Source organism: Podarcis melisellensis, assembly GCF_964234715.1.
Source record: "Podarcis melisellensis genome assembly, chromosome: 9".
In the NCBI taxonomy this organism is placed as follows: domain Eukaryota; kingdom Metazoa; phylum Chordata; class Lepidosauria; order Squamata; family Lacertidae; genus Podarcis; species Podarcis melisellensis.
In genome coordinates this window covers 74,242,265-74,267,414 of record NC_138541.1, presented here as the reverse complement: position 1 = coordinate 74,267,414, position 25,150 = coordinate 74,242,265, and the positions used below count along the sequence as shown (strand labels likewise).

Below are 25,150 nucleotides of genomic sequence, written 5' to 3'. Positions count from 1 at the left end.
TTTGGATGCTAATTTGCTGGTGCCTCCATCTTCTGCCACTTTCGTGTTCTGTGGGCCCTGGATTTCATCTCATGAACCTTTTTATAGTTCTTTGTGAGTGTCATCGAGCAGGTAGATATTCACAGAGCTGATCTGGTTTGTATTATGTTTCAAAAAGCTTTCAGAGTACCTCACCAGAGTGAGTTTAGCTGTCATGAAATAAGAAGGCAGGTCCTCTTAGGGTCATGAGTTAAAAACAACAACAGTAAGCTGAGAGCAAGAATAAATGTAGTTCTGCCAGTGAACAGATCAAGAAAGTGAAGTCCCCAAAATGGTTAGGTTGGGAGTTGTGCATATTACCTTGTTTAATGATCTGTAGTTAGGGCTTAGCAATGAGATGGCCATGTTTGTTGACACCAAATTGTTAAAGGTGATTAAAACAAGGGATGCTGAAAGGATCTATCAAAGGGTCTCTCCCAACTAGGTGAAATGGCAAATGCAATTCAGTATAAACAAGAATTAAGTGATGCACAATGAGACCTCCCCTCCAAATACTTATTTAACACATGCTAACAGTATTTAGGGACGCGGGTGGCGCTGTGGGTTAAACCACAGAGCCTAGGGCTTGCCGATCAGAAGGTTGGCGGTTCAAATCCCTGTGACGGGGTGAGCTCCCATTGCTCGGTCCCTTCTCCTGTCAACCTAGCTGTTCAAAAGCACATCAAAGTGCAAGTAGATAAATAGGTACCGCTCCGGCGGGAAGGTAAACGGCGTTTCCGTGCGCTGCTCTGGTTCGCCAGAAGCGGCTTAGTCATGCTGGCCACATGATCTGGAAGCTGTACGCCGGCTCCCTCAGCCAATAAAGCGAGATGAGCGCCGCAACACCAGAGTCGGCCATGACTGGACCTAACGGTCAGGGGTCCCTTTACCTTTACCTTTAACAGTATTTAGGAAAGAAATTGAAAACAAAACTGCCAATAATGCTCTGATACAAATCTATGGTGCGACCACCACTCTGGCCACCTCATGTAAAAAAGGATCCTGCAGAGCTGGAAAAGCTTCAGAACGGGGGCAATCAAAATGATCAAGGGGTAGGAGCCACACCCCTGCGAGAAAAAGTCACAACATTCGGGCCTTTTTAGTTTCGAGAAAAGGTGAGTAAGAGGAAACATGATAGAAATATATAAAGTCTTCTTGGTGTAGAGAAAATGGATAGATGGGGGGGGGGGAATAGCTGCCTGCCTACACACTCCCAAGTCAAGTGCAAGGTATGGATGAATTGGGGTCCAAATACTTGTAGGCATGCTTCTCCCCTTGTCTCCAACTTGGCCCTTGAGACCCGGGAGAGAGGCCCTTCTCATGGCCCTACAGCGACCCGAGATACAACCTTCTTTGTTTTGCCTATGTAGCTCCTTGCTGTCAGAGGTCCACCAAGAATTTTTTGTTTTTGGACTTGGATGTCGCCATTTATTTCATGCTGTGATCTGCTCATTTAAAAATCCAGGAGTGGTCAGTAAACAAAAGATGTAATTTTCAGCTTGGTCTGCCTTCAGAGCGAAAATGGATATATGAGTTCAGGCACGAGGGGCATTCTTAAAATGGCAGAAGACTTGTTTTCTTAGCAGTGGTTGGGGACTCCTTGCCTGCCGCTTCCGCTTTTTCAGTCTTATCTAATTCAGCTCGTGGATGGGATGCCCCTCCAGTTGAACTCTTTATTCCTTCATCGGAGGATCTCTTCCCACATTTCACATTGATGGGTGCCAATCTGTTGCTAGATCTTTGGCCGGTGGCCCTGAGAGCAAGGAAACTCACTGACTTCAGACACAGGGAGTGATGTTGATCAGCTGGGACAGAAAGTAGTATTATTTGTCCTACAGGTATTGGATTTGTCATTTTCTGTTTGCGGTTTAGGTATCCTGTCTATTTTTAGCTAAGCGCACGTTAAGCTTCTTGGTAACTTAAGGACAGTTTGTTTCTCTTGCAACCTTTTGTAACCTGAGTTCTAGTATATTACCTTTGGTGTTTTCCCCCCTTTGAACTACCTTATTATTTTTTTAGGACTGCAGTATGCTTCTAGAACACATATGTGTTCAGCACCTGTTGTAAATCAAATGTACCTGACTTGAATATAGCAGCAGAATTCCTTTCTTGAGGAACTTGCCAGGGCTAGTGGTAGCAAATATTCAGAAACAAGTGTGAGGATATTTCCATTTTTTGTAAGTATAAATTGATTTGGTGTCAATTTTTAGACATTTGCTTTATTCCATTCTGTTGCACCTTGGATAAAATGTGTTGGTGATCCTGGTTTCCCACAGTAAGGGCTGGTAATGAGAAATTCCAGGGGTGCCACTAACTGGATTTATGGCACTTGTACAATATTTGATTCATGTACAAATTATACGCATAATCCTTTCTCTTTCAACTCTATCTTTGCCAGCTCAATATGCCTCTTAATTTCTCCATCCATGGCTTCATTCCACTCCTCCAACACAACTCAGCCATTTGGATGTTTTATTTCTCTAGACCAGGGTTTCCCAAACTTGGGTTTCCAGCTGTTTTTAGTCTACAACTCCCATCATCCCTAGTTAGCAGGACCAGAGGTCAAGGATGTTTGGGAATTGTAGTCCAAAAACAGCTGGAGACCCAAGCTTGGGGAACCCTGCTCTAAAGACCTGTGCAAAGGTCTTTTCCATTTCCTCATCCACTGCCTCCAACTTTACCATTGCCAGAGCAGCAGATATTGCCAGCCTTCATGTCACATTTGCACACAGCTTTGTAACACACTCTGCCAACAGGCCTGGTGCTTGAAGCCAGCTGCCCATAGAGCAGGCCCTTGGGAATCCTTCCATCCTCCATTCTGTGAACATGACCAAGCCAGTGTAGACTTTGCTGAGACAGGAGTGTGAACATGCTGGGAAGTGGGCTTGGAAGAGCACATCTTTGTTTGATAACAGGCTCCATGTCCTCAATGCCAGCCTCAAACCAGTTGGGGATCTGCTGCTATATTTTGCCCAAGAGGGCACAGCTGTGTTGTCGGTTGCCTCTCTGACGTAGTTCCACCTTGCTTCAATGCTATCTCTTGGGCAGTTCAGTACAGCTTGTTCAACGGTATCACAGAAGCGTTCACAAAGTTCAGGTACGACTGTTCTGTTAGTGTTGATTCCAGGCCATACTTTGTGCTATGAACTGTCTTTGATTGGAGGTGGATCTTGCTCACTACTAGGGAGTGATCTGTGATCCGTGTCGCAGCTGGCACGGTGGTAGCTCAGTGTAACATGAACACAGTTCAGTCACCAGATCTCCTGGTGGCAACCAAGACCATCTGGTTCCAGACACCTTGGGTGTCTCCAGGATCCTCAATGTTTTGCCTTGTTAGAGAAGAATGTGTTCCTGATGCAGAGGCTGTGATACAAGCACAGCTCAAGCAGCTTTTATCCATTCTCACTCATGCTGCCAATTCCAAAGTGGCCCACGCAGTTATCCCATGTGTGATGATCATTCCCAACTCTGGCATTGAAATCTCCCAGCAGGAATAGGTGTTTACAGTCTTGGACCCTCACTCTGAAAGATAGCAAGTGTGTTGGGAAGGCTACAGACACACCATAAATGGCCAGTCTGTATTTCCTGGCTGCAGCACTAGCTAGAAAGTAAAGATGGGGCCGATGCTATGTGGGTCCAGGAACCAAGAGACAGCTGTTTGTAGCAGAGAGGTAAACAGGAGAGAGGGAGGCTGAACCCTGCCACCCCCCTGCAGTGGCGAAGCTTCATGCTCCAGCACCGGGAGGCGGAGAGCAGGAGGGGGCGCGGCTGGTGTGCGTCCCAGTTGAGTGGTGCGCCACCCGCAAGGGCATGGCATGTGTCCTGAGGGTGTGGTACACCACCCACAGGGGCATGGTGTGCGTCTGGGGGCGTAGCACGCTGCCTGCGGGTCCGTGGTGCCCAGCTTGGACGGCACCCCACCAGCTGCAATGGCACCCCACCAGGATCGCGCTGCCAGGGCCTTTGGGCTCCTCCCGAACTCTCTTCCTTCGCCAGTGCCCCCCTGCGAAGACGAGAGAAGGAGGGCAAAAAAGCTGGTTCCTTTTTAAAAAAAATATTTTATTAAAACATTTCAAAATACAATAAAAGACCAGAACGAAGCAGAGGAAGAAACAAAACAAATAAGATAGAATATTAAAGGAAACAATAACTGAATAAAAAGCTAATAAAAAAGAAAAGGCAATAAGTAAAAGTGACTTCCAACTATCCATCTGTCAGTTATATATACACGAGTTCCTCAAAATAATTGAATGTTCAATCCCGAGTAATATCCAGCTATTCCTTTGCTAGCTGAAGTTTTCCCAGTCTTCCGCCTGGGCACCTTAAGTTCATTCATTTTCCTTTCTAACCAAGAAGTCCAAAAGAGCTTCTCCAATGATTATTATAAGTAAAGGTCAGCCATTGTCTTCCTCCAGACCCACATCCCAGCTTTATCTCCAATATTAAAAAAAAAACAGGCCTTTTTTTTTATTCTTCAAGAGTTTCTTTGCTGTGGTTATATAATAAAACAATGATCTATCATTGGTTACTAATTGTATAGGCATTAATTCACACCCAAATCCATATACAAATCTTCTAATTCCCTTTCCTGTTGGCGATGTGTTACATCCTTCTCCTTTTTTAAAAAAAGTTTCAATTTCTTGCTTTTCCGTTCTTTTTCCAGAAGTGTTGCAGGAGGCTTAGTGGCTTTTCCCTCTGAGTTCATTCCAAATCGCACACAGAGTCCTTTCTTCTCCAACATCATAGCTTCAACTATACCTTGCTCTACTCCTTCAGGCATCAGTATGGAACCATCCTCTAGGACTGGCCAAGCATCGTCAATGTTTTCTCCAAGAGCTATAAATCTGCAGCCATCTGTATGGAACCATCCTCCTGATTTTGCACATCATCACTGGTATTTCCCCCCAAGATCTTCTCCTGTCTCTGCTTTGTCCAATACATTTCCCCATATCAGTTTCTTCATCTTAATTCCTTTAATTGATCATTTAAAAGTTGTTGTACAACTGCAACAGCCAGTAGGTTATTTTTTTTGACATTTTTCCCCCAGTCCTGGGTGCTTTAAAATAAGTTTACACAGTCCTTGCTCAGATAAGACACATTCCTAGCCTTCTGATGCTCCCACAGCAAATACAGCCAGCAGCCATATAATTTTGCATTGTAATAAACACCCTTGAATCAGAGGATTAAAAGTAGAACTAAACAAGATGGAAACTTCTCAGAACTGTACAAACTCTTGGCTGCTAGAAACAGTTGTTATAAACTTTTTTGGAATGTAAATCAAGGTAAGCTTCCTGAAAACTATTTTTTTTAACCCCTCAAAGATGTATTCTTTTAAGTTGTGTTTTACATGCACATTTTAACTGACAGATAACTTCCGTAAATATAGTCTCTATAGGAATTTCAAAAGTAGTTGCAGAAAAGAGGTCTTGCTGGTCTTTGCCCTAGAGATTAACCTCTAGTGGCTCTTAAGTGGTGCTAGGGCAAGGTTACGGTTCTGCCACCCCTGGTCTTTTACCTGTCTGAGTTCCTCAAAGATTTATCAGTCCCACAGAGGGAGTAATCCTTCCAGAGCATTCAGAAGTTAATCCCTTTGTTATCTCTGTACCTCAGAGATGAAATGACCGACAGGAGCTATCATTAATCACCACATAATTACATCTGTTGACAGCGTCTTGACAGATGCAGCTAACCAGCCATGACACTCCCCGGAAGTCCCCAAAAGCTGGTTCCTGACCTGATAGCTGCACATGTTGTACTGGTGCATCTGGCAGCTTTGCTGCTACAGTTGTTTTCACTGTTTTTAATTTGTGTGGGTTTTATTTGGTGGTGTTTGTTTTTTATTGAGGGAGAGGAGATGTGCCTAGAAGGAGAGGAGCTGGGAAGAGCACAGGTTAGGTATTGTGTGGGAGGTTAGGTATTGTGTGGGAGATGGGGCAGGCCAGGTAAGGAGCACACAGCACAGGCAGTTGTTGACTGTTGCATGTCACCCCCTCCTCCAACCTGGGGAATTGTGGTTGTCCTGTCAGCCAGCCCTTAGGTCTGTGGCTGCTGTTGAATGCCAGGTCAGCTTCCCTCATCCATGATCTGATTGTGGATGAGGAGGCCAATCTGGTCTGTATCACTCAGACCTGGGTGGGTGAGCAGAGTGGAGTACTCAGGGCAGCATCAGGGCAGACTAGAGTTGGGGAGGAGGAGTTCCTGTTTTAGCAACACCTGGCAAGCTGTTTTAAATCCCAACTTCAGGATTTCAGAGTACCTTGCACATGATGTCAAGTATCCATGCCTTCCATAAATCTGTGTTAATGATCTACAGATCTAGTGCTTGTCAACAGTGCAGAAAATATTGATCCAGCAAAACTGCTAGCACATTTGCAAAGCTAAGCAGGGTCCAGTATGATTTAAAATTGGATGGGAGGCTGTGTTGAGATTCCTGCATTGCCGGGGGTTGGACTAGATGACTCCCAGGATCCCTTCCATAGTTCTATGAGTCTATTTACCATCATGATTTTCACTTAGGATGATATGAAAACCAACAAATCACAGAACACATTCATAGACACAAAATTGATGATGTTTTTCTCTGGATTACTTGTAGAAACTATAATGATCTGTCTGGATCTGTGCCTCAGATCCATTATTTTTTATTTTTTGTATCATGGCAGTGATGGCAAACACATGGTTCAGTCAGTGGAGACAGATGTGATCTGTAATTTAATGGTTGGTGCGGGGAGTGAGAGAAGGCCCTTTAGGGAAAAATAATGTCATTTCAATAGGACCTTTTATTTTCTGTATCTCCTACCCCTCCCACACTGTACTTTCCTCTCTCTTCTCAGATTGCTCCCCTTTCCCTCCTAGTCTCTCAGCCATTCTACCTTTTCTTCAGCTGCCAAAGTGCCGGTCTGAATTTTGAAAAATGCATAGAGGTGAAAGAGGAAGTTGCAGAGAGCATCACTCTTTCAGCTCTACGTACTTTTTTTGGGTGGGTGTGTACGTTGGATAATGACCTTTGCCATATTTTGTGGGAGGCAGGACTCAGAAAGTCTTCAGGTGCTATAAGGGCACGACGCTAGTGACCCCAAACGTTGATGAATGGGAACTGTGAGATAGACCCCTCATCCAACAATCCACACCTAACAACTTGAGGAAGGAGGAATCAGGTGTGTTTGACTGCCTGTTGCGCTGTCTGCTAGGAAACGGAGCCCTATATTTCACTAAGCTCCTCTGCACACATAAAAAGGTAAAGGGACCCCGACCATTAGGTCCAGTCATGATCGACTCTGGGGTTGCGGCGCTCATCTCTCTTTATTGGCCGAGGGAGCCGGTGTACAGCTTCTGGGTCATGTGGGCAGCATGACTAAGCCGCTTCTGGCAAACCAGAGCAGCGCATGGAAACGCCGTTTACCTTCCCGCCGGAGTGGTACCTATTTATCTACTTGCACTTTGACGTTCTTTCGAACTGCTAGGTTGGCAAGAGCAGGGACCGAGCAACGGGAGCTCACCCCGTCATGGGGATTTGAACCGCCGACCTTCTGATTGGCAAGTTCTAGGCTCTGTGGTTTAACCCACAGCGCCACCCGCATCCCTTCTGCACACATGGACAATACTCCCCTAGATCAAATATAACACCTTGCCAAAACAATAGGTGTTCAAAATCTATATGAATACAATAAAAGCCATGACTGTGTTTCTGCCTTATGATTTATCACACCAGAGGTAAATGAGGGGACTTTGTGTGTAAGGAGTCTACTCATTTGCCAGCGACAGCTAAAGAGGCTGAGGGAAACCCAGCCAGGTGGGTGGGGTATATTATTGTTATTATTATTATTAAATTAAAAAGAGCCAACCTTGACCCAGGTGGATGTAGTTTTCTCGTTTTAACCTCCATAGTGGAAGCAGCTGAGGTGTGTATCAAGGCAACCCTTTTTGCTAATCGCACTTCATACGGAGATGAGAGCTGTAGTAGAGTGAAAGCTTTAGCTAAAGAGTGTTAGTGATGGAGTGAGCTATGAAAGCAAAACCATGTTCTTGTCCCAACAGGGTCCCTGTGCTTCTGAAAACTGCTGTCTGTCATGCAGAACAACAGGTGCAGTTCCCCCAGATGCCCAAATAGAGGATTGGGAACCTGGCTTGACAGCAGTGCTTGTGAAAAGGATCTAGGGGGTCTTGGTGGACTACAAGCTTAACATGAGTCAACAGTTAAGCAAAAAACCTATTAATTCTGCAGTGATTTTTATTATGATAAATTGAAACAGATGATTTACACGCCTCCCCCAAGAACCCCATGAAAAGGTTCAAGAATGGCTTCCCTTTTCAAGTCCATGACAGCAGGGCAAGGGTTAAGCCAGGCGGTTGTAGTGAAACGTGTAATTTGGCTCTGTGAAAAGTGCTCTATGCTTTGTGACTGCAGCTGTCTTAACTTCTTGGGTTTGAGTGCCTTCATTGGCCTGCATAAGATCTTTGGAAAAGGTGACAATTATGTGGTGCTTAATATGATGGGATAGCACTGATCAGCTTCTCTGTAACTTTTGCCTTTATTGCATTGCACTAGGCTGAATTTCTAACTGTACCAATTAAAAACCCAAATGCAAAGAGTATTTCCATGATGCTGCTTGATGTAGTAATCAACATTGTACAGTGGTGCCCCGCAAGACGAATGTCTCACAAGACGGAAAACCCGCTAGACGAAAGGGTTTTCCGTTTTGGAGGTGCTTCGCAAAACGAATTTCCTATGGGCTTGCTTCGCAAGACGAAAATGTCTTGCGAGTTCCTGCGGGGGTTCCCCCCCTTTTTCCCAAGCTGCTAAGCCGCTTATCAGCTGATCCGCTAAGCCGCTTATCAGCTGATCCGCTAAGCCGCTTAGTAGCTGATTTGCTAAGCCGCTTAACAGCTGATCCGCTAAGCCGCTAATAGCGCTAAGCCGCTAATGGGCTTGCTTCACAAGACGAAAAAACCACAAGACGAAGAGACTCGCGGAACGGATTCTTTTCGTCTTGCGAGGCACCACTGTATAAGACAACATTAGGTGACAAAATAGCCCTCAAATTGCTGTCTGACAAGTCAGGTAGTACTGTACTCTGAAAGACTCTAAATCAGATGATTTGCTCTCCAGCCACTGCTAATCTATAAGCATATTTACTGTAAGTGCTAGCTTGGCCCTGGGCAGCATCCCAGATTTGCAGAATTTTCACACACTGTTGAGATTTTTCCTGTAGATTTGGTCTAATTAATTTCAATTAATTCAGTGAACCTTTTTTTAAATTGCAGGCTTTTACTGTAACCAAACAGGGTGCATGTTACTTCCCAGTTGACGTGAAAATGTTGGCATATTGATACATGGGGTATGATTTAGCCACATTAAACTTCTTAAATCTCATTAGTTTAATTGAAAATGCCTTTAGTCAGATCCTGCAGAGATGTTATGTTCATGTTATGGTATATGTTCTCCTGCAATAAATGGGAATGAAACACAATAATCTTGGACAGCATTATGTTTGTTTAAGGCTTTCTTTGATCAAATAGATTCAGGTAGGTAGCCGTATTGGTCTGATGCAGTAGAAATATATCTGAAATGTATCTGAAGAAGTGTGCATGCACACAAAAGCTCATACCAAGACTAAACTTAGTTGGTCTCTAAGGTGCTACTGGACAATTTTTTTATTTTTTTAATATTTCTACTTTGATCAAATAGTTAACTTTCATTTCCCTTTTTATTTTGTGCTTTAGAATATTGAGGATAGTGACTATGACAGCGGTGGGTTCTACATGGGATGGCACTGACTGCTGCTTGACGTCTTAACATTCGATGTTCAGAGCTGCTTGGCAGTTGATATATTGCCAATATAAGAATACGTAGTTGAAGCCATGTCGAAGAAAAACCGCACAAAGGCAGAAAAGGACATGGAGACTGAAGCTGTCCAAGCAGCAGCGAATGAGGAATTGCGGATGAAATTGACAAACATTCAGATTGAATATCAGCAGGAAAAAGGCAAGGTATGTAAGCTTAATGCTATGTGGAGGTATGTCCAGCTGAGCAATGAGCAGATCTCACACCATCAGGTCTTAAGGGATTTAAAGAAATGAAACACTCATCAAACTTGCATACAGTGTTTTCATAGCTTCTCCTTTCTGGAAAGCTCCCTCGATTTCAGTGCTTTAGAATAAAAAGGTGTGTATAATTTTTTCTGCAACGGAGGTGTTGGTGTCACTGTTTCACCAACAGCCAGATGAAACTACTTTGCTTGTTGGTGTTATCCAAATAGATAATATTTTTGAATGATAATTTTAAAGATCCCAGGATGCAGCTCTTTCTGCCTTGTTACTTTATGTGAGAGATTTGGTGTATTGAATCCCCGCGACGGGATGAGCTCCCGTTGTTCAGTCCCTGCTCCTGCCAACCTAGCAGTTCGAAAGCACGTCAAAGTGCAAGTAGATAAATAGGTACCGCTCCAGTGGGAAGGTAAACAGCGTTTCTGTGCGCTGCTCTGGTTCACCAGAAGCGGCTTAGTCATGCTGGTCATATGACTCGGAAGCTGTGACTAGACCTAACAGTCGGGGTACCTTTATCTTTATGCACATAAAACTTCATACACTTCAATGGCTTCTGCATTTAAGCCGTGGATTATTCACTTCAGAAACTCTTAAGACCCTGTTGTATCAGCTTTACTCAAACTCAGGAAGATCTGTGTAAAATGCTGAGTCTTATTTTTTTGTTCAGCTCGGGTTCGCTAAATTGGAGAGTCTTGCAAGAAATAGATATATATTCAGAATATATATTCAGAATGCCAAAAACCTTTTCAAGTGCTTGCTCACATGACCTATTAGATTATACATGTCTAGATTTAGGGGCTTTAATTATTTAGCAATAAACTTTCAGAAAAAGCTCCTTGCTATAATTATCCTGCCCTTTCCTCCTTGCTTTTTGAGAAATAAGTATTTCACCTTTACAGCAGAAAAAGAAGACTTGCTGCAGCTGTCAGAAAGATGAGTTTTAGATGACTACTTAAAACATTTCTGTTTACAGAAGCATTCTCTGAAGTGTTCTGCAATAAGATATTAGTTGTATATTATCCCAATATAAATTCAAAACATGTACACTATATTGTGAAATCTTTAGGCGTCCACAGTTCAGGTATTTTGATTAGGCAGTATAACATTTGTATTGCATATAACAAAATAATAAGCCACTTGCTTAAGAGAATTTTATCACCCTCTTTTAGTCAGGGTTTTGCAAGTTGGTAGCTAAGGGTTTGTTTAAATATCTGGTTTATCTCAACATGGTTTCCTTTTTAACAGTAATTGTTTTGCTTGCTAGATTTTCTTAAGAGTGGGTTTGTTCTGTAAGTGATCTCTCTTGTACATGGGCGACAGGTGCCTATTAAGCAGTTTTACTTAGATACAACCAAACTAAGGTTTGACAAGAGTTAGGAAGCTGGGAAGGGAATCTGTGAGTGCAAGGAGAGTTGAGAACACTCATTCGTGTCACATCAAACCATGGTTTGCTATTGCACAGGCCCTGTAGGACTGGAATTGCTGTCATATTTGCCTAGTCAACAAAGCTTAGAAAATAAGAGCTGTTATTGCACATGTATGCCACTGAATGTTTCTTCACACTTCAGTAAGTCAAAGAAGATAATGTTGGTGCATAAAGCTAAAAAGCAATATACAGTAAACTTCCTGTGCTGTTTAGGCACGTATGTACATATACAGAAAGCTGAGATTTATTAATGATGTGTGTTTAGCCAATTTTATATATAAGTGATGGCTTTGTAACTATTTTAGTGTTTTAGTTTCCCCTTAACAGATGTTCATTGAGTGTGTGCAGGAGGCTCTGCCAAGATTTCTGATGACACAGAGAGCCCTCTATACGTTCAACTGTAAATGTGTGTGCTCTCTACAGGTGTTTTAACGAGTGTGAGAAGGTTGGGGTGGAGTTTTCTGCTGCGGTGCCATCCTGCATCACCATTGAATGAGCAAATAATGCTTTTAAGGACCACACTGTTCACTGACTTCAGATGCCAGGCTAGGCTTTGCTTCCAGGCCCTCCCACCAATATTAAGTACCTTTGTCTCTAGATTGTACATTAGCATAGGGATATCAGTTTACAGAAGTAAGGTGTAATGTTGGGCATGGAAATGGTCAGTTTCTAATAATCCAGTAGCTTTTGCTTGCTGCCATGTTTTGGAGCTGCTTTGAATTTTTGCTCATTGTCCTTGCTAGATGGCTATGCAAGTAACCAGCTGCCAAATTTCTCCAGTGTTCCTTGTTAGTCAGCAAAATTGGGAAGTGATTATAGTTACTATTCTTTAGTTATGCTGTTCCCCTCTCTTTCTCTGGTATGCATAATGAGTAATTGTGGGAAACTTAACGCAATTGGACAGGGAAATTGCCAACTTCTTGAGGCTGGTTCACACAATACATCTTTTGTCCGTGTAAATATTGCATGGTGTTCACGCTTACGGACAAACATAATAACCCATTTGGGATGTAATGATAAACAAAGGTTTATTGTTGCATGTAGAAGACTTGGGGTTATGGGCTGCCCCTCTCCCTTTGCTGTGAGGGTTGTGGCTTAGTTACCCAGAGTTTAGCATTGTGTCTGAATGGAACCTTAGTTGAGAATACCGTATTTTTCAGTGTATAAAATGATGTTATTTTATTAGAAATAAATGTTAAAAATTGGGAGTTGTCTTACACACGGATAGTGCAGAGGGGGGACGGGCGATTGTTGGCGGCCACGAGCAGGAGATTGTCAGTGGCGATTGTGCGGGTGATTGGTGGCTGTGGCACGGCCGGCTGTCTATTGGCTCTACAGCAGTAATTGGGCAGTCGATTGGCAGTTGCCGACAGATGGCTTTGGTGGCTTTGGCGAGACGTGCGACTGGCAGTGGTAGTCAGACGGGTGAGCTCAACAACTAGGCAATTCCCCCCCCCCCCAAAAAAAAGCTTAACAACTCTGGGCAATCTCCTCCCATTTCCTTAATTTAGAGTCCCAAAAATAGGGTCCATCTTATACATTGGGGGGGGGTGTTATACACCCAAAATACAGTAACTATATTTAGTTTGTTTCAGCTAAGGCAAGGCTAACTGCAGTTTGGAGTCAAGCATAGCTCTTACCTTAACCTAGTCTAAAACAGAAGTGGATAATTCAAAACCCTTCTTCCCATCCCTACCAGAGGGGAAGTGGAATCTTGCAACAAGCTTTAGGTTTGTATCTGTGCCTGTAATGAAAAAACAAGGGCTTTTATCATTCCAACCAGATGAAACAATTGTGTGAGCAAGAGAGCACAGATATGGTCAACAACAGTTCTCATGATGATGCTATCTGGAAAAGTGCCTCTGATTTTCTGATTCACATGCTGTGTTGCTATTTCACTACACAGCCCAGGCTATCTTTCATTGTGGGTGTGTATGTTCTGATTTACACAGGCATTTTTCTAAAATAGTTCTACTTCCTTAGTTTTAGGGACTTTCAAATAGATTTGAAAATGTGCTGTTTTGTTTGTATCTTCCCCTAAACATAGGGCTTGTCCAAACTGAGCCTTATGGTGAGTTTGAGGGTGATTGAGTCCAAGATTTCTGAGCATCCCATTCTACTTCTTTTGATGACTGAATTTAGAGTTCCCCAATCCTGGGAAAATCAGGAGAGCAAAGCAAAACCTTTGTAGTCAAGGTGGCACCAGGACTTTAAAAAAGCAACATGGAATTGATTTTTTGATCTGTAAAACTGAATTGAACCGTGTATATCCATTCAAGGAGCAGCCGGGGTCTGTTCAACCTGGCATGTCTCTACACCAAGACAAGATGGGCCTTTGTTTTCATCTAGCAAGCTCTTTGCATATGCATAAAACAAAATAAGAATGAAAAATGCACCTCTTTCCCTGGGAAACTGCATGAATCTAGCCCTGTCCACTACTGGACTGGGAATCCTGACAGCTTTTTGCTGGGGTACTGTGGCCCTTGGACTGAAGAGCTTCACCCCTAATGCAAATCCTTGCTAGTTATCTCCACTATGTGCTAGTTAACAGACTCTTTGTACACAGGAAACTCTGGTAAATAAATGAATTGACAATTGAGGACTATACCTACTTGGTCCATGCAATGCACTTAAATCCTCAATGAGTCCTCAGTCCAGTCATTCTGAAGAAGATCTGGTACAAAGTGATGGGATGTAACTGAAAGGCAAATTCATGTTTGTCCCACATTTGGAAGTAGCGATGTTATTGAGTTGAATCACTGTTTCCCCTTCAGTACACCTTTTGGGACTGAATGTTTAGGAGTATTCACAAAAATAAAACACTTCCAGCTGGGATTTCATTGGTTTGCTTTTAATTGCTGTGCTTGTTCCATTCTGCAGAAGGGAGTAGCCTTTGCAGTAGCACTAAACTGGTGAGGATAAGTTCTTGTATTTGCAATGAGCTTACAAGTGAAAAGCTTATGCAAGGATGACTGTAATGAGATTGCCTTACTTTGCTGAAGGTAGTATGGGCCCATCAGTAATCTTACTCAATCAGGAGGCCTTTGAATGTTTGTGTTTAAATCCTCTTCCTATTTATTAAAGAGCTAATAATGATGAAGAAAGTAGTGGAGCAGTAGGACTGAATTTTTATTTCATTTTTAGGATCTCACTTGAGTAAATTTTATGACCCAGCGGATTCCGAAATGCCTAAATGTATTTCTTGTATTCTGTAATCTCCTTTTCTGAACACCTCACTGCAATCCCCACCCTTCCTCCAGCCCTGGCTATCATTCAACTGCCTTCCTATTAGCTACCCTACTATCTAATTTCTTTGCAACATCTGCTGAGCTAAGGCAACCTCCACACTCATCACCTTAACTATTATTAACAACTAATAATAGGAAAAGAGTTTGTAATTCCGGCACTGTGCTTTGCTTATATGTATGTGGATACTGTATGTCAGACATAAGGTATATAAGCTAACAGGACCAGTGGTCAGGGATGATGGGAGTTGTAGTCCCAAAACATCTGGAGGGCCGAGTTTGCCTATGCCTGCTGTATGTCTTGATATTATCGTATATACCTTCAGTTCATGCTAAATCTTTGGCCAAAATTGCTAGCAGTTTCAAAAGTCCTTTTGCATTTCTTCATTGACAGCTTCCTTTTTTAAAGTGGTGGCGGCAGCGGCAGCAGTAGCCACATTTGTCCTAAACCACCCAAGGACAATGCTGCACAAAGACATAGCATTATTCCACGGGGGCTGCTGGGTACAACTGCCAGACAGGGGCTGCAGAAAGAAGCACTACTGTTTCCACTGCTAAGGAGAGGGAAAAGGGAAAGCCGAACTGCACTACAGCCTATTTTCCCCGCTTCCCCTAGTCTCAGTGCACAACCTCATCCGCTAAGGGAGTACTTGGGGTATAAAACTCATTAAATGCTTTCAAGTGTCTCTGTGCCAGAGCCAGGGTCACCAGCTTTGCCTGTCCTGTGGGCGCATTTCTGAACTGGAGAAACTGTCATGGCCACTTCCCCTATACTGCAACCTGTCATGGACCACAAGCTCTTCTATTGACTACAATAAGACACGTGTTTCAAGCCTAATTTCAGCCCTGTTCAGGGAAGTTTTTAATGTGTGATATTTTAGTGTATTTTTGGTTTCTGTGAAAGCCGCCCAGAGTGGCTGGGGAAACCCAGCCAGATGGGTGGGGTACAAATAAATTATTATTATTATTATTATTATTATTATTATTATTATTATTATTATTACTAATTTCATTGAGGGGAAGGGACCGTGTGGGAGCCAGAGAACACCTTTGCAGGTGTATGTGTATCCATTGGTGTCACATTGGAATAAAGAAGATTAGGATGAACTTGAAACCTTAATGCAGAAAGGCAAATATGAACTAATAGACATTGCCTGTGAGGATAAGGCCCACTACTGGAGTAACAGGGATGGAGCTTGTTGTTGTTTAGTTGTTTAGTCATGTCCGACTCTTCATGACCCCATGGACCAGAGTATGCCAGGCACTCGTGTCTTCCACTGCCTCCCGCAGTTTGGTCAAATTCAAGTTAGCAGCTTCGAGAACACTGTCCAGCCATCTTGTCCTCTGTTGTCCCCTTCTCCTTGTGCCCTCCATCTTTCCCAACATCAGGGTCTTTTCCAGGGAGTCTTCTCTTCTCATGAGGTGGCCAAAGTATTGGAGCCTCAGCTTCAGGACCTGTCCTTCCAGTGAGCACTCAGGGCTGATAGCCTTCAGAATGGAGAGGTTTGATCTTCTTGCAGTCCATGGGACTCTCAAGAGTCTCCTCCAGCACCATAATTCAAAAGCATCCATTCTTCAGCGATCAGCTTTCTTTATGGTCCAGCTCTCACCTCCATATATCACAGGGATGGAGCAGAAATAGACTAAACAGGAAGTTAGGAGAGTTAAAGGATGAATACACATGCAAAGAAATCCATGAGTTTGAACATCTAGGTCAAATTAAAAGAAGAGGAAAATAGTGGTGCCATTGTAGGAGTATACTACAGACCACCAAGCCAGGCAGAAGTCTTGGGTGGTGCTTTCCTATATAAGAGTACCACTTGTGGAAATTAGGCCTTCATGTAATTAATTAAAAAAACCTGCCAACTTAAACAATGGAAAGGTGATCTGTTAGTATTATCAATGTATTTTATATGTCTTACTGAATGCTGCTTTGAGGGCATTTTGACTGAAAAGTAGTGTGTAAAAATATTGTAATACCCGTGTGTGTGTGTGTGAGAGAGAGAGAGAGAGAGAGACAAGACTCTGAGTTTTGAAATACAGAGTTTTTGTCGTGGGATCACACAAAGGCCTGCTGTGGATTCCAATCAGTATTTTGTCCGTAGCCCAAGTTTAGAAGTCCTACGTTCAGAAAGACTTTAGATATCTACCTCATGTTTCGTTTGCTTCCCAAACATTCCTCCAGTTCTACACAGTCATGCTAATGGGCTGCTTTTGTTTTTTGGTGGTGTTTCAGGTGAGTAAACTGAGAGAGAAGCTCCAGGAAGCAAAACAAGAACGAGAACAGGAACAGCACAAACACACAGCCTACATATCTGAACTCAAGGCTAAACTCCATGAAGAGAAAATGAAGGAACTCCAGGCTCTCAGAGAGGTACTCATTCGGCAACACGAACAAGAAGTGGCTCGCATGGTGAAAATAAAAGACAGTGAGATCCAGCGATTGCAGTCCACGGTGAATGTCCTGCGGGACGGGGCAGCTGACAAAGTGAAAACTGCCTTGCTCAATGAGGCCAGGGAAGAAGCCCGGAAGTCATTTGATGGTGAGCGCATAAAGATGCAACAGGAGATACTAGAACTGAAGTCAGGGAAAAAACAGGTGGAAGAAGCCTTGAGTAATATCATGCAGGCAGATAAGATGAAGGCAGCTGACCTGCGCACAGCCTACCAGTCCCATCAAGACGAAATTAATAGGATAAAGCGTGAATGCGAGAGGGACATCCGTAGGCTGGTAGGTTCACCCAATATTACCGTGCATCTGTCTAGTTGAATATTCCACTATTTTTAATTGCCACTAGTATAATTGTGTGTCATGTCACAGTCACTTGCTTTCCCCCTACTTTATTTTCTAAATAAATGGATGTTAATCCTGTATTGTAATTCTCTCTCAGGGGAAGGAGGGCATTTCTTATTCAAGTCTCTTTTATTTCCTCTGACGAGTGGCACACTTAGCAGATCTGACTTTGCATCAATCAAAGCAGCTGTCTGCTCACAATTGCTTTACGTTGCCGTTCATGAGATTTTTGAAAGGAAGTCATTTGTTCTCATATCTGGCTAATACTAAGTAAGTCAAAAGAACACATTACAGTGGTACCTCGCAAGACGAATGCCTCGTAAGACGAAAAACTCGCAAGACGAAAGAGTTTTTCGTTTTTTGAGTTGCTTCGCAAGACGAATTTCCCTATGGGCTTGCTTTGCAAGACAAAAACGTCTTGCAAGTTTGTTTCCTTTTTCTTTTTCAATGCATTCCTATGGGAATCCATGCTTCGCAAGATGAAAAATTCACAAGACGAAAAAACTCGCAGAACAAATTAATTTCGTCTTGCGAGGTACCACTGTATACAAAAAGCAGAACTTAGGTTTATTCCTTTCATAGAAGCAGCCCTGGCTGTAAATCCAGTACAGTCATACCTCCGGTTGAATGTGCTTCGGGTTGAGCGTGTTCAAGTTGCGCTCCGCGGCAACCCGGAAGTAACGGAGCGCGTTACTTCCGGGTTTCGCCGCTCGCACATGTGCAGACGCTCAAAATGACATCACACGCATGTGTAGAAGCGGCAAAACACGACACGCGCAGACGCACCGTCACTTGTTACATTCGCTTCAGGATGCGAACGGGGCTCCGGAACGGATCCTGTTCGCATCCCAAGGTACCACTGTACTACTTATCCTTTGGCATGATTTGGCTAACATAAAGTGTTGGTACGGCAAAATAACATTCGGTTTAATGCGAAGTATTTGGAGAAATTCACATTGTGTTGCTTTCTAACTCTTCAAGATGGATGAGATACGAGGCAAAGAGAGAGTGATTTTGGCTTTGGAGAAAGATCTTGGTGTCCAGGCAGGCCATACACAAAAGTTGCTGCTCCAGAAAGAGGCCCTGGATGAACAACTTGTTCAAGTCAAAGAAGCAGAGCGGTTCCATTCCAGCCCAAAGAAAGAGCTTCCTCCCTCTGTGGGAGATATGATGGAACTTGTAGGAAACCAGGTAAGAAAGCTAACTGTTTTTTACATGCATATGAATGTTAAAGTTCTTTTAACAAGGTGGAGATTCCCTGCTAATCGATTGTAATCAACTCCTTTCAGAGTGGGGGGATGAGTTATCACCTTCAAAATACAAATAAATTAAATTATACTTTGAAAATGGAACATTCAGCTTTGCTTCCATCCTTCAGAGAACTTTACTGCTAGAAACAATAGTTCAGAAGTCCATTGTGCATAGTCCATTTTTATTGTCTCTGTATTGCCCGGGTGGTGGTGGTGGTGAGGGGACTGCAGGCTTAAGCTGAGACAGTGCCCTTGTTTGCAACGCCAAGCCAAATCATGTCTTAGTGCAAACAAGCAATGCTCTAAGAGAGGAGATTACATTTTTGCTCCTCTGGTTGTAATTCTGCTGTGCTTTTGGTAAGCTGTGATGTGGCTTAATGTATTGTTCAAACCCTGGCTTGTGGTTTAGCTCACTTCAGACACACAAGCTGTGATCCCCAAAACTTTGATTTCAGGACAGAGAGCAAACCCAGCCTCTGTATGGTCATAGCCCCAGAAGAGAGAGTACACAAAGGCTAGCACCAGACCTATTGTTCTCCTTCTTGCCCCCTCACCGGTCTTGTCTGCTCACTCGTCTGCCTGCTCAGTCAACCCTGCCCCTTCCCTGCATAGCTCTGCCAAACCATGGCCCAGGCGAGCCACAAAGGACCAGGGACAACAGGCCCGGTCACTTCCCCAGCAAACATCTTGCTCTTTTGTTGCTTCCGTCCCCTTCACCCGCCAATGTGGATGCAGACAAAATGGTGGCCTTGGGTGCACAGGGAAAATGGAGCAAGATGGCTGCATGGAAGCTGCCCCTGGCTGTTCCTCTGTGGCTCTCCTGAACTGCTTACGTGCTGTTCTGTCCGGCAGCCACACAAATTGCTGCCTGATCACAGCCTTGCAGTTTTATTATATCTGTTATTTTACTGCTTCTTCCTACAGCAGCTTTCTTCTCTTCTTCCCTTCCTTTTGGTTCCCTATTAATTACAGTACTGTTTTTTCAAAAAATATTAACCCTAATTTATTTATTTAAGTGCACACTCTGGCCCTTCACCGTCATGTCTCTTCCCACAAACCCCTCTGCCTTCTTGCCACTTTTATTCAGGGCCTGAAAACTTGCTGCTCATGTCGCCATAGGTGCAGCCAAAAGAAAGTAGCATGGCCGTTGGGGGGGGCAGAAATGGGTGAGGGTGGGGGTCTGTGCCCCTGAGGCCGGCCTCAAAGGAGACCGAAGCCAGCTGGTGGTCTCTGCCCACTGTTTGAGAAAACACTACCTTCCTCCATCTATTCCACGTGCTTTTTTACTTTTCTGTAAAATGAAGTTGTGCCCAGCTTTGTGCTGTAATGTAGCCTTTTACTTTCAAGGAGCAACATATGGATGAGCGAGATGTGCGGAGATTTCAGCTAAAAATAGCAGAACTCAGCGCTGTAATTCGGAAGCTGGAAGATAGAAATACACTTTTAGCAGATGAAAGGAATGAACTAGTAAGTAATTTTGATGTTTATATGCTGCTTGGTTGTAGTAAAACCTCCAAGGGGTTTACAAGAAATATTAAAATTATCAACAAAACATTTAAAAACAACGTACCGTATTTTTCTGTGTATAAGACTATATTTTCCCCTAAATTTTTGAAATTTAAAATAAGGAGACGTCTTATACACAGTGCATAGTGCATTTTCTTAATTTTGAGTCCCAAAAAATAGGGGGCGTGTTATACACGGATAAATATGGGGAAACATTTAAAGATATTAAAATTAAAATACATCATCAACACCTGTGTGTCTGGATAGGCTTTTCTATACAAAACTGTTTTAAGCAGGTGCAGAAAAGAGTACAGTACACTGAATGTACCTACCTGTCAATAGGCAGGGGGTTCCAAAGCATAGATGCTGCTGCACTAAAATATCAGTTTCTCACAACTTCATTATGTATCTTTAGGCACCAGGTGAAAATGTCTCTCTATAACTAGGCCTTTGACTGATTAAACAATCTTTTAGAACTGGGCAGGATGCTTTTAATGTATTTATGTGGGGAGGGTTGTGTTGTTGTTGTTGTTGTCAGTTTGGTCGGTTGTAAGTTGCTTTGGGTTCCCCTGAGCAAGATCAAGCAACTAACAAATTCAGTAAATAAATAAAATAAAATAAATGTAAGTGGACATTTGCCAAGGTCACATTTGACTTTAACAAAAAAGCAAAGTTCCCCAAATGAGGGTATGGGTAAAAAGCAAGTAGAAAGGGGACACATCTTTCCAAAATGTTTAGCAGTTGTTCAAGATTATAGAATATCAGAAGCTCAGCTAGAGAACATACCACAGAACAGGAAAGATACTTCCAAGGCCAGCAGGGGGAATGAGCAAAGGCAAGGGAGCTGTTAGAGGCAAGGAGGCTTATTTCAGAAAGTGGAAGTCTTGTCCAAATGAGGAGAGCAAAAAGAACAGAAACTTGGGTACAAGAAATTCTAGCAGATGATAAGGGATGAAAAAAGAGAGATAATTTAATGAGCATATTACAAAAATAAATAAATAGAGGAACGACAAAGTTTATTTAAATATGTTAGAAGCAGGAGATCAGCTAGGGAAGTGGGTGGACCTTTGGATGACGAGAGAGTCAAATGTGTTTGCGTTTTTCTTCACAGTGGGAGATGGACGGCAGATCCCTGTGCCTGAGCTATCTGTCTCAGAAAGGGAATCTGAGGAGCTGATGTAAAAGTGGTGACAAGACACAAAATGGGCAAACCACCAGGCCCAAATGTCATCCGCCTCAGAATCATAGAATCCTGGAATTGTAGAGTTGGAAGGGACACCCAAGAGTTATCTAATCCAACCTCCTGCTGTGCAGGAACTAGTTCTTGAAGAACTTGGAGAGCTACCAATGTCAGAATGCCATTATATGGCAAGACCGCACTTGGAATACAGTGTCCAGCTCTGGTTGCCTCAACTCAAGAAAGACATTATAGAGCTTGAGAAGGTTCAGAAAAAGGCAGCCGAAATGATTAAGGGGTCAGAGCAACTCCCTTATGAATAAAGGCTATATTTGGGACTTCTTTTGTTTCGAGTAAGGGAGGGAGATGTTGTTCTTAAGGTCCCAGGTTGGGTTACAACATTAACACACAATATTAAAAACAAACAACTTACGGTTACAGAACTAAGTTGGGTCCTAAAAATATACACATCAAATGTCAAAGGAGTGCATCTTTGGCATTTGCCGGAAGCTGTATAATGACGGTGCCAAGAGCACCTCTGTGGGGTGGGAGCTCCACAGCTTTGAATGTCCTCTCCCAGACTGCCACCTGCTGAGGGTCCGAAGGTGGAGGAACTACCAAGAGGGCCACCTGTGCAGATCTTAGCACCCCATAGGGAAGCAGGCAGTCTTTGAGGTATTTGCGACCTGAGTTGTTCAGGGCTTTAAACTCTAACGTGAGCACATTCTACACCAGCTGGAGATTCCCAAACCAGACCTCAGGGCAGCCCCACAGAAGAGCACATTTCTGTCCAGCCCAAGCATGGACAACAGTGGCCAGGCTATCCTCGTCCAGGAATGGCAGTAGCTGTCAAACCGGATGAGGCTGGTAAAAGGCCTTCTTAGCTCCAGAGGACACCTGGGCCTCTGTTGACAAGCTACCCACTTGCAACCCCGTGCAGAACAGATCTGCTTTAAAAACAAAAAGATAAAAGTACAACTTATTTTTTGCAGCTGAAGAGGTCTCGGGAGACGGAAGTGCAGGTGAAGCCGCTTGTAGAAAAAAACAGAAGGCTGAACAAAAAGAACGAGAGCTTGCTGCAGAGTATACAAAGAATGGAAGAAAAACTTAAGCGTCTTTCTAGGGAAAATGTCGAAATGGTAAGCAGTTGTCATCTTCAGGTCACAGATTCTGATGATTCCTTTGCCAGTTGTGAGAAGGATAACCAGAAAGTGCTGTGCTCCCTTTTTGCTTTTATAGCCAGTAATATTATTTACTTATTTAATAAATTTTATATCCCATTTTCTCAGAAATCTTTTCCATAAAGTGGTTTTCACTCTATCTAGTACATTTTTACAGGTGGAAAGTCCTACTTAAGATTTTGATTCAATCTGCTTGATTGGCACATTGACATACCGTATTTTTCGTCCCATAGGATGCATCTAGGTTTTTTGGGGGGAAATAAAGGAAAAAATTTTTTCCTTTATTTCCCCCTCAAAAGCAGGTCGGGGAAACTGAACCAGGTCGAGGAACAGCGGGATGGCGGCGCTGCGCCTCCCTGCTGTCCCCCGAGCTTGTGGGGCTGGCCGATGTCTGCCCGGCGCGAGGGGCGCTCTGCTTCAGGGCGCTCTGCCCGCCGGGCGGCAGGCTGCTATCTGCAGCGTGGGGAGCCCTGCGGGGAACTCCTGCAGGGCTCCCCACGCTGCGGATGTATGCCTGGCGCCAGGGGCGTTCTGCTTCAGGGCCCCCCGCGTGCCGGGTGGCAGGCTGCTATTCGCAGTGTGGGGAGCCCTGCGGGGACCTCCCGCAGGGCTGCCTAGGCTGCAGATGTGTTCCCGAAGCGCCAGGCGCTCTGCTTTCAGGGCGCCCAACGCTCTGGGAAGCAGGCTACTATCCGCAGCCTAGACAGCCCTGCGGGAACTCCAAGGATTAGGATTCCAAGGATTAGGATTCCAAGTCATTCGGTCTCACTGCTAATGTTGACATTTTCACAGATGTGTTTTACTGTTTTCTCTTTGAATGATAATGTTTAAAATCATGATTGGAAAAGGGCAAGGATGTTTACCAACCACCTTCTTGTACTAGTATTGTTTTGGCTGAAACCAAAGAGGGTGTGAGAGAGATTTGGTTGTGTTAATGAAATTACATTTTTTTATAGAGAGAAAAGATATCTGCTCAGCCAACAATGAGGAGGCACACATCATTGAATGACCTCAGTAGCACACATGAAGAACCAGAAGTTGAATTTCTTAAATTGCAAATTATAGAACAACGGCATCTTATTGATGATCTGACAATGGTAAGATGCAGTTACTATTAATCTCTGCTTTGGCATTCGTTTCTTATTCCCTTGGAGAGACATTTGTAAGGGCACATGGTCACTTGATCCAAATATAGCATGCATTGTATTTTGGAACAGCCTCCTCCCCTACCCAAATTGATCTTCCTTGTCACATCAGCCATGGAGGAGGAGCAGGGGACAGTGAGGGGAGTAGCCTTGTGACAACAGACAGTCATGTTTGCAGCTTTCATTATATTCTTGGCAAAGTATAACAGAAGGCTATTTGTGTTTGGGGTTAAAGATCACAAATAATAGAAAAAGTTATATTTACAAGCCCAAAAGTGAAGTGGGGATGTAGTATCCCCAGTATTAATTTATATTTCTGCATGTGGATGTTTACAAAGGGCGGTTTGAAAATTCTGTGCTTCACTTTGAAGTTCCAACAATCAGGGCTTCAAAGGGAAGCATCACCTGACGTCACAGTGCGGTTAGTTGATTAACAGGTGAGCGGCCCTGCCTAGCTGTTAACATTGGCCTGCCAAGGCTGGAGCAATAAGAATCTGATTAGAAAAGGTTCCCCACTCCTGAATTAGAAGGAAATAATCTATTTGTCCAGTTTTAAACCCATCTTCTTTTCCATGTTTTCATTTCTGTTTCTCATAACTCATGAATCTATCTCATAAAAGAAGGAGCGGAGAAGTGAATTTATCCAAAATCTCTTTCCATTTCTCATGGCTTGTCAGCTGTGTACATTGTCGATTCGCTGTGTTTCCCCCAGATTTTCCTCTGCGGCAACTAGTTTTAAAAGTGTGTATTTCAGAAAAAGAAATGGAACGGGATCTTTAGCTTTGCTGTGCAGCATGTTAGAATTTTAGATTCCACACCCACGATTATTTGTTACGTATTTTGAATATATGCTAAATTATTTAAAAGACATTCCTTGCTCTAGGAGCGGGATCGATGGTTACGCTCCAGGAAACAGAAGACGCAGAATTTGAAACCCACAAAGGTGAGTGACATTTTTACTGAGACTGAGGGATAATGGTTTTTCCAAACTTCTTTTCTATATTAAAATTATGGCAATAAAATAAGAAAAACAACAATTGCCATCACTATTAATAATTAATTTAAAAAACTACAAAATGCTGATTTTTTTTCACAGCTGCTTCTTGTTACTTTAATATATGGAGATGTCAAGTATTTAACTGCAGTGTAACCTGGAAAGTACTGCTGAAGGCCTGACGGTGGCACTTTTTCTTAACGTTCTGTTGCTAAGTTTGCAAACATGTGCACACTTATCTGGAAGCAGGTCCCAAATAACTCAACGGGGCTTCTTCTGAAACAGTTTAGTTTAGTTATAAACTTTATTACCCGCTTTCAGTATTAAACAATCCTCAAGCAGGGTACAGTACAGATAAAACTCTATA

General features: G+C 43.2%; 1 protein-coding gene across 5 annotated transcripts in view; it reads left to right on the top strand.

The window, feature by feature from the left end:
• The window catches only part of JAKMIP1 (janus kinase and microtubule interacting protein 1), an 86,033-nt gene that overhangs the window by 5,599 nt on the left and 55,284 nt on the right, over positions 1-25,150 (top strand). For 3 of the 5 annotated variants that reach the window (XM_081925590.1, XM_081925589.1, XM_081925587.1), the window contains exons 1-7: positions 9,748-10,008; positions 16,973-17,467; positions 18,512-18,721; positions 20,128-20,247; positions 22,456-22,602; positions 23,601-23,741; positions 24,673-24,732. In XM_081925590.1, coding sequence (XP_081781716.1) covers positions 9,880-10,008; positions 16,973-17,467; positions 18,512-18,721; positions 20,128-20,247; positions 22,456-22,602; positions 23,601-23,741; positions 24,673-24,732 — 1,302 coding nt within the window. In that variant the 5' untranslated portion in view covers positions 9,748-9,879. Of the gene's footprint in view, positions 1-9,741; positions 10,009-16,972; positions 17,468-18,511; positions 18,722-20,127; positions 20,248-22,455; positions 22,603-23,600; positions 23,742-24,672; positions 24,733-25,150 lie in introns of those variants that run through there. The other 2 variants (XR_014171777.1, XM_081925588.1) reach the window with 2 other exon arrangements.